Source organism: Lycium ferocissimum, unplaced genomic scaffold, assembly GCF_029784015.1.
Source record: "Lycium ferocissimum isolate CSIRO_LF1 unplaced genomic scaffold, AGI_CSIRO_Lferr_CH_V1 ctg594, whole genome shotgun sequence".
Taxonomy (NCBI): domain Eukaryota; kingdom Viridiplantae; phylum Streptophyta; class Magnoliopsida; order Solanales; family Solanaceae; genus Lycium; species Lycium ferocissimum.
The window spans coordinates 261,845-284,439 of record NW_026726172.1 but is presented as its reverse complement, the minus strand read 5'-3'; the positions used below and the strand labels follow the sequence as shown (position 1 = coordinate 284,439).

The window sequence follows — 22,595 nt, the reverse complement described above, 5'->3', positions numbered from 1 at the left end:
ATTATTTTTTTCCATTGTATCCTTAGTAGAATTTTGTTATTAATGGAGATTACACATCAATAGAGTAAACATTTAATGGAGAGAAATTATAAGTTATATATAAATAAAAATAAAGTTAATCAAATAACCTTTCTAATTAAATTTTAAAAAACGTGTAAAATAAAAAAGCGATAAATAATTTAAGATCAAGATATTTGTGAAAGCGGAAGCGCCGAAGTGTTAGCCGCTTCAACTTATTCATCTGTACTTGGGACCCTTACTTCCCTGTTCCTCGTACTTCGTGCATCTCAAAAAACCCCTTCTAAACCCCACAAGGAACCTCAGCCAAAAAAAAAAAAAAGAGAGAGAGAGGTGTAATTTTGAAACTTGTCTCTAAAGAGGAAACAAAAGAAAGACAAATAAAATGGAACTGTCCAATGTAAGAAAATTGTACTTTTTTTCACTGTCTCTCAGTCCCTTTGAAGACCCTTTACCAAATTAGATTTTGGAACAACCAAAGTTCATGGCCATGGCATTGCCACAACATTCTTTGGGAAGGTGGTTTTTTCTCTCCCAAAGGTAATTCACTATTTATTTATCTATTTATTTTGCTTTGAATTGTTTCTTAAGCTTGAAAATGGATATATTCAGGAAACTTTTCTTATTTGTTACTCCCATCTGTTCCAAATTAGTTGTGATATTTTGCTTTTCGAGAGTTAAAATTATGTGAATTTTGACGCAGCATTCTGAACTGAGTTTTTCGTCATATTGACATGAGAAATATTGCAAGTTGCAGTATTTTTTGTGTAGTTGTTGAATATCTAAATTTTAATTGCAAAATATTGAGTTGATATAGTTTAATTTAGCTTAAAAAAATGAGTCAAGTTGACTCTCGAGAAGCTAAATATGATAACTAATTTTGGATGGAGGGAGTATTTATATTTGAACATTTCTTGTAAAATGAGGTCAGACCCATTGCGGGTTGAAATATGTTTTGTTTTGCGGTTAATTTTGCTAATTTTCTTGAAACTTTTTTCTAAATGGGAAATTTAAGGAGTCTCTCTTCGTGGTTTGATGAAAAGAGGAGCATGTGGAAGTCAGATCAGTTGTAGGAATGTTTGACATATTTGTGTAATTCAGTGTTAATTCTTTTTTGTTGAAGATAATTCAGTGTTAATTCTTTGTTTTAGGAGTTGGACTTTTGAGGCATAATGAACTTCTCCTTTGGTTTTAGGAGTTGGACTTGAACAAATAGGCATCACATGTATCTGATTGTTTGCAGGTTATCTTCAAAGCATAACTAATACTCCCTCCGTTCTGATTTATGTGATGGATTTTAACCGGGTCCCGAGTTTAAAAAAGAAAGAAGGACTTTTGAATCTTGTGGTATAAAATAAGTCATAGTTATTTGTTTGGTTATAATTCATCTCATTAAAGGTCAATATAAAGTCTAAAGTTAAATTGGGTCTATATATATAAACGTAAGAAGTGATACAGACTTAAAAAGAAGGTGCATCAATAACTTGGGTTAGAGGGAGTATACAGGAAGTTGTTTTCGTTCGTGTTGTGGAATTTTTTTTGGACAGGCTGGAAAAACTTGCTGAGTACCTGCAGGCCTTCAATAGAACCTAAAAGCCGAAAAAAATGCAATCTGTTATTTTAAACATCTTGTAAGATAAAATTAGCTATTGGTGGGAATAACCTGGATGGGGTGTGGGAGCCAGGAGGAGGCCAGCAGGCAACAACAACAACATACCCAGTGTACTCCCACAAGTGGGGTCTGGGGAGGGTAGGATGTACACAGACCTTACCTCTACCTTTAGGTGCAAATTGAAACAAGCGTGTAACGCTTCAACCCCTGATGGTTTTTGGAATTTCTGAAAATGATGGCGATAACAGTCCTTTATGGGTGCATTATCTATTTATTTGTGTATTTTGGAATGAAATAATCCTTTTCAATTGTTAAATACATTGGTGCCTGGACCAGTGGTGGTTTCTTCTTGTGGTTTTTTACTCTGTGGATGTTGCATCTGTTACTGCTACAATTTTCTAGAATAATTAGTTGTTTAGGAGGAATCTAATATTTGATTTACTAGAATATTCAATTTCTTATTTGTAGTAAGAGTCTGAAACTTTAATAGGAAGAGTGTACTATTTTGTTTATTTGGCCATTTAAAGCCTTATTAATGAAATTTCTAGAGACAGATTTTCATCCATATTATCAACCTTGCTCCTTGCATCTCTCTCAAAAAGATCATAACGGACTCTCTTGTTATGTCTCCTACAGGCGAGATGGAGAAGTGGGAGTAACGCTTGCTTTAACGGTTTTAAAATTTTCATTTTGTAAACCTAGTCGAGCTTGCTATCATGCTGTCCTGAAGTATGTGAACTCATAAGTACATTGTTACTTACGTTGGGAATGAAGCCATCGGTCCGCGCAGCATAAGCATATCATTCTTTGTATCATTTTGACAAATACATGTAGTTGGATCCATAGTGCATGGATTTCTTTTTGAATATTAAAGCTACTGAGTTTTGTATTTGAAGATATTTACCTATCAATTCTTCTGGATTCCAAATTTCAATCCAGAATCACTGCCAATTAGCTTGCAGGTTTATGATCACTGGAAAGGATAACGTCTGAATACACTCGAGGTTAGTTTTTTCGTTGATTTCATTGATGTAATTTAGACTTTTTGTATCTTCCTAATTTATGATTTTTAAACTAAAATTCATCTATCTATGTATTATAAATGTTGAAAACTACCAATTTCTATAAAAATACTCATATACACTGAGTAAGGACATCAAAGATCATGCTTTATCATATCACATAACTTTATTAACAAAAGAAAGTAACCATACACTTTCTATTACAGAGATGAATAATATAATTCAGCAACAAAGTCAAGAACCAACAAAACTTTTATTGGTACAACGAATAAAAAATTTCACACTTGTCTTGTTTAAACTTCAGCAACCAATCCCAGAAACTAGCATTTTATGCATGAACCTCGGATACTGGATTAAGAGATCTCATCTCATTAAAACCTTGAACGCTTGCACTCTTCAGAAAAGCCTTGAGGAAACCTCTTAGAATCAGCACAGTAGTTGTAAACCATGTGTCTGCTTTGCACCCATCGGAGCCTATTCCTGCCCATAGCATTGAGTTCATGTGTTTGCCATGGCTTTGCGTTGTTTGCTGAACCAATGGACTTACATGAAGAGGTGCCGGATGACACTGCACAACCGTCTATATTGATGTTTCTGTAATAGGCAGTGAAAGGAGCTAATGTCCAATCTGTCTTAACTCTGCCTCCTTGGGTTGCCCACTCATCTGCATTCCACAAGCTGCAGTATACTTTCATTGCTTGGTTCTTTGGGAATGGAATTCCAATGCTTTCATGGTTGTTGTATACTCTAATGGGACTGTTGTCTACTAAGAACCTGGTTATATCAAAAGAGTTGGTAAGATAATACGTAAAATTAATAGAAATACTAAAATTTGGATTAACTTATATATGCTGATAAGCTGGTGTAATTTAATCTACTATAGCAGGTCGTTGATCTGTATTATATTCCAGGTAACTAGTTTCACTTCTTATGAACAATAGTTACCTGTAGTTATCTTTTAGTTGACCTGATAATGTATGAAAAATACTTTTGACACTTCAAGTGTTTAGAAGTTGAACTCTAGAAATATAGGAAGACGCAGGGGCGGGATCCACGTTGTAGGTGCCGGGTGCTTGAGCACCCATCAACCCTGACGCAAATTGTGTATATTGAGACAGAAAATATTGTAAAACTGCTATAATGAATCGTTGAGCACCCATAAACAAAAAGGTCTGATGGGCGCTTTGGTTCCGAGGCAGTAAGTTTTGTGCGCCCCATATGAGAAGCGAGGGATCAATTCTCGGTTGAAGCAATTCTTTCCAAAAGGCTGACTGCTACTTCATACTATAACACTAAGAAGATAAATATTTGAATTGATTTGTTTAACTTACACTATGCGGTGAGGGTTCCATACAATGGTGTAAGTGTGAAAGGCAGCAGTTGGGTCGAACCAAAGGTGGAATTGTTGTTCTTTGTTTCCTTTTCCTTGTGTATACACATTGGTATGGACTGTGTAAGGCTGACCAGAGACATTGCCCAAGAACTCGAAATCGATCTCATCATGTCCTTCTCCTTGTGAAGATAACTGATGGACAACAAAGAAAAGAAAGAACGTTAATCCATGAGCATAATGACATAATATTAGGAATTAGGATATAATTAGGATTCAATTTAATAAGAGAAACTTACAAAGAAAGTGGTGACAGTGCCAGCTGAGTTTCCAGGGACAAGCTTAAGTTGCATATCGAACCTTCCAAAAAGGAACTCATTCTTGGATTGGAAACCAGAGCCTGAAAGTTTATCAAGAGTGAGGGCGAGGCCTCTACCACCTTCTTGTATTTTACCCCGTCCTTCGCCCCAAGTAATCTCTGCATCTCTATAGAAATTACCAGCTGAGACTAGTAACTGGATACTCAGTAGTATTGAAAGAAGAAGCAATGCTGATGAAAACTTAGAAGTCATTTTTCAAGCTGAAATTGCTCAAGAGAAGAAGGAAGAGTGTGAATGATGATGCTATTAATTTGGTTAAGGAGCCCTTTTATAGGTGTATTTTGAACCAATATGGCAAGGGATGTGAGCTGGAAACCTTAGTTTATTCAAAATCATTGGAGCGTGTGGGGTTCTGCTTTTTAGATGAAAATTAGATCTAGTCTTCATTACCATTAATTGCCATTAGGATACAGCTATTGCTAAACACAGAAGGGCATGTGATTACGTGAGTTTAATTTCTTGGTTCTCTTTTAGCCAAATTTTGTTTTGTTATTGATTTACCAATACTGTTGGGATGAAAAAACTCTACTACTTGTTACTAGTCATTTTGAGCAAGAATGAGAGGAGATATGTACTATAGTTAAATATGGTGTAAAAAGGCTAAACATAAGTACATTTAATCATCAGTCTATGCCAAGAATACCGTCTTTGCGATCCAACTAATTTCGTGTCAGGGCGTCTTGCTTTGGAGGGTAAAACACTTCCTATCAAAGGCGACTCCATTTTCAGGGCTCGAACCCGACAACGTGATTAAGGATGGAGAATCCACCACCATCTTTGGTGGTCCATGGCATGCTTATAGAAGCATCTCAATCAAATAATTAGCTATACCAAACATATGGAACCAAATAATTCACGGCGGTGTATGAAATAAAAGAGATCCAGACTCTTCAAAACTTGAGACTTGCAGCATAATTAGTAGTGCCTAACAAACTGTATAGATATAAAATTGTAAATAATGGATAGAGCGGTAGCTTCAACTGAAGTCATGTGCCATAAATAATTGACTAAACATCATTATTTCAATGACCGATGTCTCATCAAGAAATACTTAGTGAAAGTAGCATTTTATGTTTGATGAAATCATGTAAGAGGCAATTTTATCAATTGACCAATCTTTCTAAGAAAAAGTTTATATATGAGTGGCAAATTATGAAAAATAATACGTAAAGACTTACTTTACAAATAGTATTACTTAATACTTCAGGTATATTTGTGAATATTCACAAGCAAAGGGAAAGTTAATTAAATATATTTAATCAAATATCACAAGGATTAAAATCAGAATTTACTGATAACTAAGGGAAGCGTCGTTATCCATAAGTAAAATATCCACTTACACTGCAAATAGATTCTAGTGTAAATGTGTAATTTAACTAGCTAGCCCAAACATAGGATTCCTCTCTTTTACATGTTATCAACATGCTTAGTGTAAATTAAAATTTTACACGTAAAACTTAAACTCACGGTGCAAAAGAAATTATGGAAGCATCTCAACCAACAATAAATGGCTATACCAAACATTTGGTACAAAATAATTCATGGCGGTGTTCAATACGAAAAGGAGTCCAAACACTTACTCACCAAATGAATCATGAAAATAATGGAGCATAAGCATTAAGTAGTGCATAGTGCATATATATATATATATATATATGACAATGTGGTGGGCAGTATTTTCATTATTTCTAGGATGCTAATTAATTTCTAGATCCATAATTATAAACTCTCGAGATGCTTGCTGGGATGAGAACATAAGCTTAGTCAGAAGTCATGTGCCAAGAAAATAATTAACCAAAACATAATTTCATCCGAACGAACATTGATCAATCTCGTATCGCCTTTTAATTATTCAAATTTTCTCTATCATAAATGTATCTAATTTGTTGATTATACTTCATTCTTCTCTTGAACGTCTCATTTAATTAATACTTCATTAACTAAACTATAAAGAAATAAAGATGAATTTGGAAAAAGTAATAATAAATTTTGATGTAAACTGAGAATGCTAATAAATTTTACCTCTTACCTATTGTTCCAGTGGTTCAATGACAGATCCGGGATTTGAAATTTATGAATTCCTATAATGATCTCAAAGTTAATACTACAATAATAACTGGATGCAAATTCAAATATTTGGTAGATTTGTCAATATATATACATAATAAACTGAAGAAAAAAGTTGTTGATTTCACGTGAATATGTAACCAAACTTCTAGGTCCGCTTCTAGTTCTCTATTACTATCCCCTTTTCAAATATTTCAACTTTTGAAAATGAATGCCCTCTCGGTATTAAGGTTCTCCTAAAAACATTTAATATCATTATTTGACCAATTTTAGGTCCTTTAAACATCAAGAGGTTGGCATATTTAGCCCATGAGAATTTTAAACATAATTAACATGCAAATCTCATCATCAACTTGAAAACAATTTCATGTTATTGAAATCAAGTTAAATATAGAAACATGAAATTTTAACGCAAATCTCATATTTAATCTCATAGAAACTTCATAAGTCGTCAAGTGTTAGATTTATTTAGCCCATAGATATATCATGCATATATTTTGGAAAAAACATCACTTTAATAATAACTTGAAAATAATTGAATATCTTTAAAATCAGGTTGCACATGAAACGTTAGTCCAACTTCGTCATCTAATCTCTTCACGGTGCTATCATTTGTTTCAACGTATTTGTTTAGACAATACGTAATTTATTGAGCTCCTCTTTTAATTTTGTGGCATTTCTTTTTATTATTATTTGTATTTCAATTTTGCCCATATGATTTTTTTTTTTTTTTAAAAAAAGAGGGGTTTACTTATTTTGCAAGAAAATAAAGAAGTTAGGGTACAAATCATAAAATAAAATAAAAAATAGAATAAGGTGCAAATCACAAAAGAAGATATACGTTTACAGGTGCAAAACGCGACAGACTCCGCAACTAACTCAAACATGGAATGTGTAGCTCGTTTGCTCATATGAAATTATACAAGCATTTGAAACATTTTCTTGACCTTACTTCATGCACTTTTAGCAAAAAATATCCTTAGTGGAAGGTACAACTTAACTTACCTCGCTTTCGCCTTGTCATGACAATCTCAACAAAGCTCGGCGAGAATCCAATTCAACTCAATCTACAAACTTGTAATGGATGTCCAATAATTCATACTCGAGGAAACCTAGTTCAACTGATCAATTCAAATTCATAAAGTGGTTATAAGTTTCTTTTCTATCCAAATCTTCCTATCTTTCACATGTCACACTAATTACCAAATCAATACTAGATGATCATTAATCTCACGAGGCTATCAAGAATAGTATTCAAGCTCAGTTTCCATTCACATTCATCATCTTCTTCATTTGTTCTTTCAATTCAAGAATCACCTGATTCTAGGGTTCATCCCATACTTATGATTGCATAATTTTTCATTTTTCGGCTCGATATAACTTGTGAAAATGTTTTGACACTCATTTCAAAGTTATGTCCCACATTTCTTAATGATCCTGGTTTACACAACTCATTAAACCAAGGACAAAATCTAAATAACGGCTTAAATGATCATATTTTTGCAAGTCACCCAATAGGCCAATACTAACGGTAATTTGTCATGAGTTAATTTTTCATAAACAAACACTGTAAACAATTTTATTATACTATTAGATCCCTCAAAAAGTCATCTAAGAAAAACAAAATAAATAACATATAACAATCGATTAAACTAGATTAAGAGTAAAAAAAAAAAAATTTATACTGACAAGATATGTTGATGGGAAGTTATGATAAAAATAGATGGACAAGAAATCTAGTACTCCCTCCGTTCACTTTTACTTATTCAAAGATTTTAAAAATAAATTTTCACTTTTACTTGTCACTTTTAGCATATCAAGAGAAGACAATTTGTTTTTTCCTGCTTTACCCATTGTATTAATTACTCACTTCAAATTATTTTTCAAATCCATAAAATTATGCATCAATTAATATATGTACATTGATAAATTATGTACTTCATTTATTATTTATTAAACAATATAAAAAGTCTAAAGTGAACAAGTAAAAATGAACGGAGGGAGTAGTCTAGCGTCTTATTGACTAGACTAGATCCATGTCTGGTTAACTTATTGGTTGTAAAATGTACTACTCCTATATATGTGAAATATCAAATTATAATACTGATCTATTCTGCCAATTGCATCTTAAAGTTGCCTTCTTCTTTTTGAGATAAGATAAATTAATACAATATCAGATCCCTATTAGTCCTCTTTGTCACTTATACTGACATCCGTCCTCTTTGTCATTCAATATCAGATCTAGGAAAGGGGGAAAATCTTCTAAATATAGGTTCTTGTCTCCTCAAAGAATAAAATTAATTAAATTCAAAAGTTTAATTTTCTTTTACTTTTTGTGTCATCTTGATAGTAATTAAAATAAAATATAAAGTACTAGTACTAGTCAATTTGTCATTTCTTTGGCATATGGGTGCACTGCTCAATTGTATGTCTTACAATTGTATCTCTAATTGATAAACATCTAAACTGAAAAATTTCATCTATTTGTTGGTCCCTCAGTCTAAAATTATTTGTCACCATTACTATACGTAGGGTCAAACAGTGTTCGTACTAGAATTTCCTAAAATAGTTTTACTATAAAAGCTACTAGTGATTTATAGTACATTTGAGAAAAAGGACAAATTCGTCCACTATGCGAAATTCAGCAATTTTTTCCACCTTTAGATTTTAATCTAATATTACCTTGCCGTTAGGACAACGTCTTATTTTTGTCCTTGACCTCTAATGGAGCTCCAATATGTGAGATTAATTTTTTATACTATAATCAAAAGTTGCACCCTTTTTTTTTCCCGAAGAATTTGGACACTTGCAGTCCCTCATTTCATGCTGAAGTTCCGCTAATGACAAGCGTAAATACAAAACGATTTGCTAACACTAAAAGTCTATATGAATGAACCAAAAGTTCAACGAATGGCAAAGTTGTTCAATTAAGATAATAAAAGGATAAATTTGAACGTTTTCTCAATAGTTTTGTCTACAACTTGACGTTTGACCCTCATAATTTCTTTTTTGAGATGGAGTACTATTTATAAATATTCACCTTATCATACCTTACAAGAATTTAGAACTCTAAATGTAGAAATTTCGCATGGTTATAAATATTCAAATTACACCTACACTGGTTAGACGTGTGTTTGTATGAAACTTTATCAAGTTTGGTTGGTCAAAATAATTTGGAAAACATTTTTTCTAGGAAATAGTTCCTTAAAATGACCTCCTTAGTAGGAGTAGCGAAACAAGTTTCATAAGTGACATTTCAAGCCTATTGTCTGCTCCCCACCCCCACTCTGCTACTTCCAAACTTCACTACTCATCCCATTCCATCACCATAATGTTTTTCTAAATTATATATAAATGTTTTTGGGATAATAATTTTTACTTATGTATCAAATGCCAGAAAATGAGTAAGAAACTCACTTATTTTTCAAAAACAATTTTCCAAAAAAAAAAAAAAAGCATTTTCCTTCACAACAAACACACCCCTCATCAAGTAAGAACATTAAAAGTCATGCTTCATGACATAAAATTATAGCAACCATGTAATTCCATAACAGATATAAACTTAGAATACCAATTACATAGCAACTAAGTAACCAACAGAACTTTTATTGGAACAAAAGAATAAAGAATTTCATAATCTCATCTCTTAAAATCTTGAACTCTTGCACTCAGCAGAAAATCCTTGAGGAAATCTCTTTGAATCAGCACAGTAATTGTAGACCATGTGTCTGCTCTGCACCCATCTTAGCCTATTCCTTCCTTTACCATCAAGTTCATGTGTTTGCCATGGCTTAACATTATTTGTGGACTTACATGAAGAGGTGCCTGATGACATTGCACATCCATCAATATTGATATTTCTGTAATAAGCAGTGAAAGGAGAAAGTGTCCAATCTGTTTTCACTCTGCCTCCTTGTGTTGCCCACTCATCTGCATTCCATAAACTGCAGTATACTTTCATTGCTTGGCTCTTTGGGAATGGAATTCCAATGCTTTCATGGTTGTTGTATACTCTGATGGGACTGTTATCTACTAGGAACCTGTTTATATCAAAAGAATTGATAAGATAAAATGTACACTAATGGAACTACAAGAATTTGAATTTAACTTATATACACAGATAACTGCAACATTTTTTGATACTATCAGTATAATTTAATGCTCTATGTTATAGCAGGCTGTTGATCTGTACTATTTTCTACGTAACCATTTTCACATATTATGTACAGTTAGTTACCTGTAGTTATCATTTAGTTGACCTGATTGTATAAAAGATCTTTTGACACTTCGAATGTTTTAGAAGTTGATCTCTAGAAATATAAGAAGATATATATTTGAAGTGAAAGTGTAACTTACACTATGCGGTGAGGGTTCCAGACAATGGAGTAAGTGTGAAATGCAGAAGTCGGGTCGAACCAAAGGTGGAATTGCTATTCTTTGTTCCCTTTTCCTTGTGTATATACGTTTGTATGGACTGTGTAAGGCTGGCCAGAGACATTGCCCAAGAACTCGAAATCGATCTCATCGTGTCCTTCTCCTTGTGAAGATAACTGATAAAACAAAAAAGAGAGATCAATCCATCATAAGCAAGATGACATATAAGAATTAATTAAGATATTAATTAGAGTCAAATTTAATAAGAGCAACTTACGAAAAAAGTGGTGACAGTGCCAGCGGAATTTCCGGGGACAAGTTTGAGCTGCATATCGAACCTTCCAAAAAGATATTCATTCTTGGACTGAAAACCTGAGCCAGAAAGTTTGTCAAGAGTAAGGGCGAGGCCTCTACCACCTTCTTGTATTTTACCGCGTCCTTCGCCCCAAGTAACCTCTGCATCTCTGTAGAAATTACCAGCTGAGGCTAGTAATTGGATATTCATTAGTATTGAAAGAAGAAGCAATGCTGATGAAAATTTAGAAGCCATTTTCCAAGCTGAAGTTGTTTGAGAGAAAAGGGAGTGTTTGACTTGTGATGTTTTAGGGAGCCTTTTTATAGGTGTATTTTGAAGCTAAACATAGTAGAAAGATCTGTTTTTTTATGAGAGGAGTATGGGCTACTGGAGTAAGGTGTGAGCTGGAAACCTTAGTTTATTCAAAATCACTGACAACAAAAATAATGGAGCGTGTGGGGTTCTGTTTTTTAGATGAAAATGAGAACTAGTCTTCATTACCATTAATTGCCATTAGGATACAGCTATTGCAAGCACAGAAGAGCACGTGACTGCGACTCTGCGAGAGTTTATCCGTTTGGTTTAAGCCAAATTACTTAATGTTATTTTGTAGCTATACTGGTGGGATGAAAAAACCTTTTACTATACTTGTTTAATAGTACTAGTTATTATGATTACATGCATATATAGATGGAGATATCTCTCCTAGCAACGAAGAAGTGGAACTAACAAAAACAAAAACAAAGACTCGTGGTAGAAAGCATCGTTGGGATGATAAAGTGTCTAAGGAAGTGTTTCCAAGGCAATTACCAATGAGAGGAGCAAAGCAAAAGGTGTCAAGGTTCAACTATATATATCAACAATGTCCACCAGATCTAAGAAGAATTAATGTATTTTCAAGAACTCTTGAACGGGTTGGAAGAAGGATAAAAGGAGAAGAACCAAACTGATACAAGACTACAGATTTTAGGATTTGTCGTAAGTACAAAGAATCGCTCTACTGTTTTTCTTGTTTCTTTAATCATTTTATTAGTATCCTCATTTGTAAAATCATCACAAAGTGTGCTATAAGCACTGTGATGATCATAGAGTATTTGGTTCTTTCAAGTTCTTATTTCTTACATGTTTGCTGCTAGTAGTATAGGTGTTTGACCTCATTGAGAGTGGTAAGGTAAGGTCTAGCCCCCTCACTTATACTTATTCTTTTTGAGGTTCTTTTATTGTTAATAAAAAAGCCGCTCAGGATAAATACCTGAGTGGTCCAATATTCACTTAAAAAAAGGGAGAGATGACAAGAGATAAACAACTGTATAAATACATGGTGTGGAAAGGCTAAACAAGATTATAATGCTTTCAAGGTTTTGATCTAGTGGTAAGAGCGCAACTTGTGATGTGTGGGTTAAGTACATGTTACGTGTTTGAATCATGTCACAGACGAATACCTCGTATTTAAGTGGAGAAAGAATAAAGTAGCAGATCCATTATCCACCGAGTTTCGAACTGTGTGCCGGATTTCTTGGTTATTAAAAAAAAGTTAGACATGATAAGTAAATTTATTGATCATCGATCAGGCCATGCAAAGCTTATGGAAGCATCTCAACTCAATTATTAAGTGGCTACACCAAACATCTTGGAGGCAAATAATTCACGAGTCATGACGGTGCTTGAAATGAAAGAGATAGAGACGCTTCCAAACATGAAAATAGGAAAGCATTTGTAAGTGCATGACTAACTAGATTTAAAATTGTAAACAAGGAGCATGCCCATTGGAGGTAAAATATTTACCCGCCCTGCCTCCATTACTTTTGTACCCTCAGAAAAAGTCAAAATTATTTATTCAAAATGCCCCCAAAATTATGATACTAACATAGTATATATATATATATATATATATATATGAAAGACTGTTTCAGTCCTTCTCTTAGTCCTCTATGATACCATCATCTTATATACATATACTGTAGTGGTATCAGGGAGGACTGCTTCAGTTCTTCAATGAGACATTCCTCAGTCATCCATGATACTATCGTGGTATATAAATTTATTGATATGGCATCACAAAAGATTGTTTCAATCCTTCTCTTAGTCTTCCATGATACCATCATAATATTTAAATATAATGCGATGGTATCACGGAGGAAGGATTTTGAGTGAGGAGGTACATCGGGTAAATACTTTGGGTTGAGCTGGGCAGAAACAAAAATAATGGAGCTGGGCAGAAACAAAAATAATTTGAGTGGAGACATAGACGGGTAATTAATTTCAGTCCAATGGGTAATTAGTGTTGTTTTCCCTTTATATTGTCTACCTAATAATTGGTACGTATATAATTGTCTCAACTCTCAAGATTGCTGCTGCGAGGGGAACGGAAGCTTCATTTGAAGTCATGTGCCGTAAATAATTGACCAAACATCATAATTTCATTCAAACCAGTAAAATATCATAATTTCATTCAAACCTGGAATGACCGATACTTTCACGACCTTAATTATTCAAACATTTAGTCGCATCAACAAAAGCCTGTTTTGGGGCCCGTTTTGATCTTGCTACCAAACTATGCTTTTTTGAAAGGGTAAAGTGTATATATATATATATATATATATATATATATATATATATATATATATATATATATATATATATATATATATGAAATGTGACGATAGTTTTCTATTTACAAAATATAGTATTACAAATCCTATACAAAACATGTTTTTAAAAAATTATGAAACGTGACGATAGTTTTCTATTTACAAAATATAGCAGTACAAATCCTATACAAAACACGCTTTTAATTTATTTTTAAAAAAAAATTCTTTCAAAATATTTTTAAATTTTTTAAAAAATTTACATTTTGTTTTAAAATTATTTGTTTTTTATTTTTTTCGCTCAAAAATTTATGTCTGAAAGTTGCATGAAATGTGTATATTTCGCACAAGACTTAAAAAGTTCGCTCAAAATTTAGTGTATGAAAACGATGTGAAAAATGTACAAAATGTGTATATCTCGTTCAAGGCTTAAAAAATCCGCTCAAAATTGTGTGTATGAAAATAATATGAAATTTGTATCTCGCTCAAGGCTTAAAATTTCGCTCACATTTTTGTGTATAATGTTAGATTTCTATCAAATTAATACAACTATAACAACATTGTATACAACTTTGATACAACATTCAAGACTTAAAATAATCGCTCAAATTTTTGTGAATGAAATGTGTATATCTTGCTTAAGGCTTAAAAAGTTCGCTCAAATTTTGTGTATGAAATGTGTATATCTCAATCAAGGCTTAAACATTACGCTCAAAATTTTTTGTACGAGAATGGTATGAAATCTATATATCTCGCTCAAGACTTAAAATTTCATTCACATTTTTCGTATATAAAGTTCATATTAGGTTTCTGAAAAATTAATACAACTACAACAACATTGTAACAACTTTCATACAATAGGCTTAAATTTTTTGCTCACAATTTTGTGTACGAAAATTATATTAAAAATTTCGCTCACACATACACATTTCATACAACTTTCATACACAAAAATTTGAGGTAATATTTTAAGCCTTTGAGCAAAAAATAAATAATTTTTTTAAAAAAATAATTTTATTTTAAAAAATAAATATTTTTTTAAAATATATATATATATATATATATATATATATATATATATATATATATATATATATATATATATATATATATATTCGAAAAAAATAAAAAAATGAAAACTATATGAAAATCCGTCATGTTTCGTAAAATATCATTATTTATTGTAAATAAGAAAAACTATCTATATATTTTGTAATAAAGAGTCTTAAGTAGGTACCCTATATCATTCTCTTTTTGAAAGTATTTCTTTTTAAAATGGAGTTTCACAAGAAGTATTTTCGTAAAGTAGCATTTCATGTTCAGGGGCAAATTTAGGCTATTTCGCATAATTTAGGGGCAAATTTGACCTTTTTCCCTTGTGAAAAATGTCGAAGCTTTTGCCGTTAGTAAATCAGAGTCTATTTAGACCAATATTGTAAGGTCATGGCCCATGGGCATATTTTACCCTAATTATTGACGAATGACAAAGTTGAAGCATTTTACAGAGTTCAATGGCATCTTTGGACATTTCCCCTAAAATAAAGAGACTTTTGTCAATAAAATAGTTTGTTTTTGGCCAATTTCTCAAGAAGATAAAAGGTGGATAAAATTCATTTAACAATTATGATATTAAATCATTATTTAATTAGATACTTATATAATTTCAAATATTTATGAGTTTTAAATCGTGAATAAGGTCGTTGGGAAATCTCCTCATTGGTGACAGATATGTTAAACTGAGTGGTAATTTTCTACTTATGCTTTAGCTTCCAAAGAAAATCTACAAACTTTACGCTTCCTGCCGTCGTAGAAAAACAACTTTGCTACTACACTATATAATTTTATTTTATCAAAAGTTTGGTGTATGTCGAGCATTTCAACTCTCTAAAAGTAGTATTTTTTTTAGAAAAAAAGATGTTACTTAGTTTACCGGGAGTTTGATCGAACAACCTATTGATTGGCTTTAACATTTGGGGCTTATTCGGTAATGACTTTTACTAATTAACTTTTTTTTTTTCTCGATCAAGATCAATTTTAATATCTTACTGAAAACTAGTCTTGATTCCAATGTCTTCTGAGTCACAAAACGGCCTTTTTACTTCGCCATCCTACTTGATATTTTAGACTTTAACGACTATATTTTACTCCGTTAAAATCGAAGCAGGGACGAGAATTTGTGAGAGACCAGAATAATGGGACAATTCTTTCTCCTTTGCCCTAGTCTAATAAGGTAACCCTATTCTAATATGACTACAAATTCTATATTTACCAAAATTATAATTGTATCCTAAATAGACTAAACAATTACAACTAGACTATAGTGCCTATAAATATTTGTATATCTGGTCTCAATATAAATAATCAATTAAGTCTAACTTATTTTATTACTCTTATTAATTAAAAATGCGTTGTATATTTAGCTTTATATAAAGAGCAAGATGGCAAGAGGGAGAAGCCGCCACTTCCCAAAGTGTTAAAGGAATCAAATTATATCTATGGACAATATAATTTTTTCTTAATATATTCCGATTAAGTTTTCCTCACTATTACTATATTTGCAGGTTATTGATTCTCATATTGGTCATAGAAAATTATGTATAATATAGTTTGATGATTTTTTACATTCAGAACATAGAAAATGAATGCTTAGTGGGAAAAGTATATATATTAAAAATTATAAATTATACATCCGTTCACAGTACTAAATAAATTTTAGTGTAATATAACTGGCTCAATATACTCCATAATCAATTGTTAGTGTAATTATTTTATTAGTTTTTATTAATTAAAAATGCGTTGTATATTTAGCTTTATGTGGAAGTAAAATAATATGGCAAGAAACATTTAGTACAAAATAATTCATGACAGTGCTTCGACAGGGGTCCAAACACTAAAGGAATCAAATTATATCTATGGACAATATAATTTTTTTAATTAATATATTCCGATTAAGTTTATTAGCTCACTATTACTATATTCTGCAGGTTATTGATTCTCATAATTAAACAGAAGAAAATTATGTAAATATAATTTGACCATTTGTTTGGCAATTATTTAACATAGAAAATGAAATTTTCTCTAGTCATAAAAGTATATATATTAAAAATTATAAACTATAAATTATACATCCATTCACAGTACTAAATAAATTTTAGTGTAATATAACTGGCTCAAACATACCATCCACCTCTTTTACGTGTTATCAACATGCTTAGTGTAATTACTTATTCGTAGTTAGTTTTTAAAAATGACATAATTATGTAAATACTTTTAAGCTCCTACAAGTAAAATTAAACTCACTGTGCAGAAGAAATTATGGAAGCATCTCAACTAATAATAATGGCTATACCAAACATTTAGTACAAAATAATTCATGACAGTGCTGAATACGACAGGGGTCCAAACACTATAATTTAGACCTGAAAATAACGGAGCATAAGTAGTATATGACGAACTAAATGTGATAGCCAGTTTTTTAATTTCATTATTTGTAGGATGCTAATTAATTATTAGCTTCATAATTATCTTAACTCTCGAGATGCTTGCTGCTATGTAATTAAACAAAAGCTTAGTCAGAAGTCATGTGCCAAAAAAATAATTGACCATCTTGTATTGGCTTAATTATTTAAATTTTCTCTCGTCATAAAATTATTAGCTATTATACTTCTTTCTTCTCTTAAATGTATCACTTAATTAACACTTCACGTCTTCACTAACCAATTAGAGAAGTAAAGATGAATATGAAGAAAAAAAAAAAAGTATTAACAAATTTTGTTGTAAATAGCGAATGCTACACCACGAGAATCCTGAGTGCGATAAGAAACTTATTTATCAATTCAATGGAAAACTTTGTCAGATTACCTATATATAGAGGTTTACTGTATATTTAGACCAAATTAATTTTGGCAAATCCTTAAGAAAGTAATTGGAAATTTGGAATCAAGTGTGTCTTATTTTAGTAAGATTCTATATTGATCTCGACTCAGAAAAGGAAAAATAAAAAGAGGAGTATAAATTCCAGCAGATTAAGCAATAAAATGCAAACGTGTTTTGTTAGATTGGACAACAACAATAATATTGTCAAATTTCAAACTAGTTCACGGATCGATTATATGAATTTTCACTATTTATTTCGCTTAATCTAAAATTGTTCCCTTCCAATATTCAGCATTTTAAGTTCTCTACTAGTATTAGAAGTTGATTGACCAAATCTTAAACAATTTTGAAAGAAGTAGTCATTGTTCGTTATGAAATAAAAAAAGTCATTGTTCGTTGAAATGAAATTATGATGTTTTTTGGTTAATTATTTTTGGCACATGACTTCCACTGAAGCTGCATCATCCATGTTGATGTGTGGGAATCATGAAGCTGCCAACAATTAGATTCCTAGAATTAAAATGATTGAAAAAGACTGGCTAAACCATTGTTACAATAATATGCACTAGTTTATGCTCCAATTATTATAATGTTTCAAAGTGTGTTTGGACCTTTGTCATATTAAATTGAGATATGTCATTCCTAAATTAAGATATGTTTTACTTAATATGTTATTAAGATATGCTATTTGGTATAGCCAAAAGAAAAGGGATATGTTATCTGGTTGAGATAACTGGACCATAAACAAGTCAGAACACAAGACGAGAATTACGTTCGTTTGGTGTCAAATATTTGGTATAGCCAGTTATTGGGTTGAGATATGCTTCCATAATTGAAGGCCATTTTTGACATTTAAAAATTACATGCGACGATGCAATTCATTATTAGCCATTGATTTAAGATCGAGGGAGTAAATTGTCCCTTTCAAAAGGTGAATTAGGTTATTAAGATATATTCGTCAAACCAAAAATGTTAAGGGGTTAAAAAAATTTACTTGTTTTTAGTGAGATCTAGATTGGAATCAACACTAGTGTCTTGTCAATTAAATTAGTAAGATTATACTCCAAATTATTGATCTCAACTCAAAAAAGGGAAAAGGAAAAAAGAGTGGGAGTAAATTCCAGCACACTAGCAATAAAATGCAAATGTATCACTAATAATATTGTCAAATTTCAAATTAGTAGGGATTGATTATACGAATTCTCACTATTTATTTCGCTTAGCTTAAATTTGTTCCATTCCAATATTCAATAATTTAAATTCTATACTATTAGAAGCTTATTGACCAAATCTTGAACAATTTTGAAGAAATTAGTCATTGTTCGTTGAAATGTAATTATGTGTTTGGTTAATTATTTTTGGCACAGGACTTCCACTGAAATAATATGATAATGGATAAAAAAAAAAAAAACACACCTCGCTGCATCCATGTGGATGTTTGAGCGAGAATTATGAAGCTCCCAACAATTTTTTTCTCTCGATTTCCTAGAACTTGAATGATTGAAAAGAACCATTGTTACAACAATAGGCATTATTTTATGCTAGCTCCAATTATTTCATGTTTCAAAGTGGTTGGACCTCTGTCATATTAGGTTGAGATATGTTGTATTAAGTTATAATATGTTTAACTTAATATGTTATTAGTAAGATCTATTATTTGGTATAGCCAACAAAAGGGATATCTGTTATTTGTTATAGGCACTTATTGTTTTGAGATAATTGGACCATAAACAAGCCAGATCACAAGACAAGTATAGCCACAAATTGGGTTGAGATGTGCTTCCATAGTCTAGTGGTGAATATTTACTAATCATACATATGGGGTGGATTAAGACAAATATCTTGCATTCCTTAGTATGCTATAAACATTAAGCGCCGGTACATTTTCACCATAGTCTATATACATTATAACCATCTGGTGTCTGGTACTTGCTGGTCCAATTTAACTAGATTTTTATCACATAAGGCTCATTAAAAGGGAAAGCGCACTCTATCACTCTATCAGAGGTTTCTTCATTCTCAAAGCTTGAACTCGAGATCTCTGAATAATTGGTGGAAGTCTTTTTTTTTTTTTTTTTTTTTTTAATATAATCATATGGCATCGGGTACACACTGACTCAACTAATCTAGATTCACATAGCGTAAGATTCATTAAAGGGAGAGCGCTCCCTATCAAAAGTTTCTCCATTCCCGGATCTCGAATCCGAGACGTGAGTTTTCATCATAGTTTAGCCATTCATGTATCAAAAAATCAATTTTCTTCTCCTATAGCCTTTTACACAATTTTTTCGGATGGTTTCTTTTCCTAGCCATGTCTCGATTTGTGCGTTTTGTTCCACTAGTTAGTACTATTACCAAACAATTTTATCCCTCTAGGCTCTAAAATTACTTAATTGTGTTTCAATTCAAAATTAGATATGAGCTGTTCCATGCTATCCAGATCCATTCCTTTCCAATATCCAAGAAATGGAAGAATAAAAGCTATACTTTACTGGTAAAAAAACAAAATAAAGCCCATAAAGTACTCTGGAATCCAAGGAATTCACCCAATCACATGCCCTTCTGTTTTTCACAATAGCTGTATCCTGATGGATATTTCATAACATACCTGTTGGGATGTGGTAATCAAAATTAGATCTTGTTTTTATCCAAAAATAACAGAACCCCACGCGCAAATAATTATTCTAGTACCCAATAATTGTGAATAAACTAAAGTTTCCAGCTCACACCTTACTCCAGTAGCCATATTCGTCTCATAAAAAACAAATCCTTCCTAGTATGCTTTACTTCATATTCCATCTATAAAAGGACTCATTTAACTAAACCAATAACATCATCATTCATACTCTTTCTTCTTCTCTTGAATAATTTCAACTTGAAAAATGGCCTCTAATATTTCAGCAGCATTGCTTCTTATTTCAATACTATTGAGTATCCAATTACTAGTCTCAGCTGGTAATTTCTACAGAGATGCAGAGATTACTTGGGGCGAAGGACGCGGTAAAATACAAGAAGGCGGTAGGGGCCTTGCCCTCACTCTTGATAAACTTTCTGGCTCTGGTTTTCAATCCAAGAATGAATATCTTTTTGGAAGGTTCGATATGCAACTTAAGCTTGTCCCTGGAAACTCTGCTGGCACTGTCACGACTTTCTTTGTAAGTTTCTCTTATTAAATTTGAAGTTACATCTTATAATATGTCATATTGCTTATGGATTGTTTTTTCTTTTCTTTGTTGTTCATTAGTTATCTTCACAAGGAGAAGGACATGACGAGATCGATTTCGAGTTCTTGGGAAATGTCTCTGGCCAGCCTTACACAGTCCATACCAATGTATATACACAAGGAGAAGGAAACAAAGAACAACAGTTTCACCTTTGGTTCGATCCAACTTCCGCATTTCACACTTACTCCATTGTCTGGAACCCTCACCGCATAGTGTAAGTTATACACAATCAATCCACATATATATCTTCTTATATTTCTAGAGTTCAACTTCTAAATACTTGAAGTATCAAAATAATTTTTATACAATTAAGTCAACTAAAATGTGGCACTTTTCATTTTTAGAGATTCAAACTATATAAATTTTGACCAATATTTCAAAATATATACTAGTTTTTATCATATTGATATGAGAAGAATTGTAACTTATATAGTAAAATCCAAATTATTACATTTTATCTTACCAATTCTTTTGATATAAACAGGTTCCTAGTAGATAACAGTCCCATCAGAGTATACAACAACCATGAAAGCATTGGAATTCCATTCCCTAAGAGCCAAGCCATGAGAGTATACTGCAGCTTATGGAATGCAGATGAGTGGGCAACACAAGGAGGCAGAGTTAAAACTGATTGGACACTTTCTCCTTTCACTGCTTATTATAGAAACATCAATATTGATGGATGTGCAATGTCATCAGGCACCTCTTCATGTAAGTCCACAAATAATGTTAAGCCATGGCAAACACATGAACTTGATGGTAAGGGAAGGAATAGGCTCAGATGGGTGCAAAGCAGACACATGGTTTACAATTACTGTGCTGATTCTAAGAGGTTTCCTCAAGGTTTCTCTGCTGAATGCAAGAGTTCAAGATTTTAAGAGATGAGAGTATGGAATTCTTTATTCTTTTGTACCAATAAAAAGTTTTGTTGGTTACTTATTTTTGTAGACGTGTAATTGGTATTCCAGTTTAACTATCTCAGTTATCTAATTACATAATTACTACTAATAATTTAATATCATGAAGCATTTCTGAGTTCTGACTACCATATTCTCTACATTTATTAGAGTTCTTAAATTCTTGTAAGGTATAAAGTGACATATAGTAGTTCTCCATCCCCGATAAAAAAGTTATGAAGGTCAACCCATAATTGTCAGTACATTTGAGCGTTATTCTATTTTAGACTTGCACGTCGAATTTTTCTATTTTAGACTTTCAAAGTATTAGGGAAAACATCCAAATTTGCCTTTTACTATATTAAATTGAGTAACTTTGCCCACGGTTTGACTTTTGGTTCATTCATACCTTGTCGTTAGCAAATTGTTTCGTATTTTCCCTTGCCATTAACGGAACTCCAGCATGAAATGGATGGATGGACTCCACGTGTTCAAATTCTTCGAGAAAAAAAGTTCAAATTTACCCTTCATCTTTGACGATAATTTAAAATAACTCGCCGTTAGGGACCAAGGATAAAAATGAGATAACTTTCTAACGGTAGGTAATATCAGATCAAAAATCAAAAGGTGGGGAAATTTTCACATTTTCTCATATTACAAGGGCAAAAATTTCACCTTCTTCCTAATACATTTTCTCATATTACAAGGACAAATATTTTACTTTCTTCCTAATGGACTATAAATCACTAGTATTTTGTAGTAAAAATATTTCTAAAAATATTCAAGGAATATATAGTACGAAATGTTTGGCTCTTTGTATACTACTACAACAACAAGAAGAACAACATACTCAATATAGTTTCACAAGTGGGGTTTGGGAAAGGTGAGGTGTACGCAGATCTTATCACTACCT

General features: G+C 32.0%; 2 protein-coding genes, 1 long non-coding RNA gene and 1 pseudogene across 3 annotated transcripts; 2 read left to right on the top strand and 2 right to left on the bottom strand.

The window, feature by feature from the left end:
• The first annotated feature begins 207 nt into the window (after window positions 1-207).
• On the top strand, window positions 208-2,584 carry LOC132045070 (uncharacterized). The gene is made up of 2 exons (XR_009412344.1): window positions 208-558; window positions 2,267-2,584. It is a non-coding gene; the product is annotated as an uncharacterized LOC132045070 (long non-coding RNA).
• Window positions 2,585-2,780: 196 nt separating this feature from the next.
• Window positions 2,781-4,608, bottom strand: LOC132045069 (xyloglucan endotransglucosylase protein 1-like). The gene is made up of 3 exons (XM_059435587.1): window positions 4,282-4,608; window positions 3,984-4,177; window positions 2,781-3,426 (listed from the first exon to the last, which is right to left on the bottom strand). Exons 1-3 carry the CDS (start codon window positions 4,552-4,554, stop codon window positions 3,024-3,026), a joined length of 870 nt encoding a protein of 289 aa, XP_059291570.1. The 5' UTR covers window positions 4,555-4,608; the 3' UTR covers window positions 2,781-3,023.
• A 5,337-nt stretch (window positions 4,609-9,945) lies between these two features.
• LOC132045056 (xyloglucan endotransglucosylase protein 1-like) lies at window positions 9,946-11,380 on the bottom strand (annotated as a pseudogene).
• Window positions 11,381-20,377: 8,997 nt separating this feature from the next.
• Window positions 20,378-21,831, top strand: LOC132045073 (xyloglucan endotransglucosylase protein 1-like). The gene is made up of 3 exons (XM_059435591.1): window positions 20,378-20,717; window positions 20,807-21,000; window positions 21,271-21,831. The coding sequence occupies exons 1-3, from the start codon at window positions 20,445-20,447 to the stop codon at window positions 21,662-21,664; spliced, it is 861 nt and encodes a 286-aa protein (XP_059291574.1). The 5' UTR covers window positions 20,378-20,444; the 3' UTR covers window positions 21,665-21,831.
• Window positions 21,832-22,595: the final 764 nt, after the last annotated feature.

Coding starts and splice junctions, on each gene's coding strand:
- LOC132045069 (XM_059435587.1), bottom strand. CDS start 4,554: ATGACTTCTAAGTTTTCATCAGCATTGCTTCTTCTTTCAATACTACTG. Junction 4,178..4,281: donor GCACTGTCACCACTTTCTTT/GTAAGTTTCTCT, acceptor GTTGTCCATCAG/TTATCTTCACAAGGAGAAGG. Junction 3,427..3,983: donor TGGAACCCTCACCGCATAGT/GTAAGTTAAACA, acceptor TGATATAACCAG/GTTCTTAGTAGACAACAGTC.
- LOC132045073 (XM_059435591.1), top strand. CDS start 20,445: ATGGCCTCTAATATTTCAGCAGCATTGCTTCTTATTTCAATACTATTG. Junction 20,718..20,806: donor GCACTGTCACGACTTTCTTT/GTAAGTTTCTCT, acceptor GTTGTTCATTAG/TTATCTTCACAAGGAGAAGG. Junction 21,001..21,270: donor TGGAACCCTCACCGCATAGT/GTAAGTTATACA, acceptor TGATATAAACAG/GTTCCTAGTAGATAACAGTC.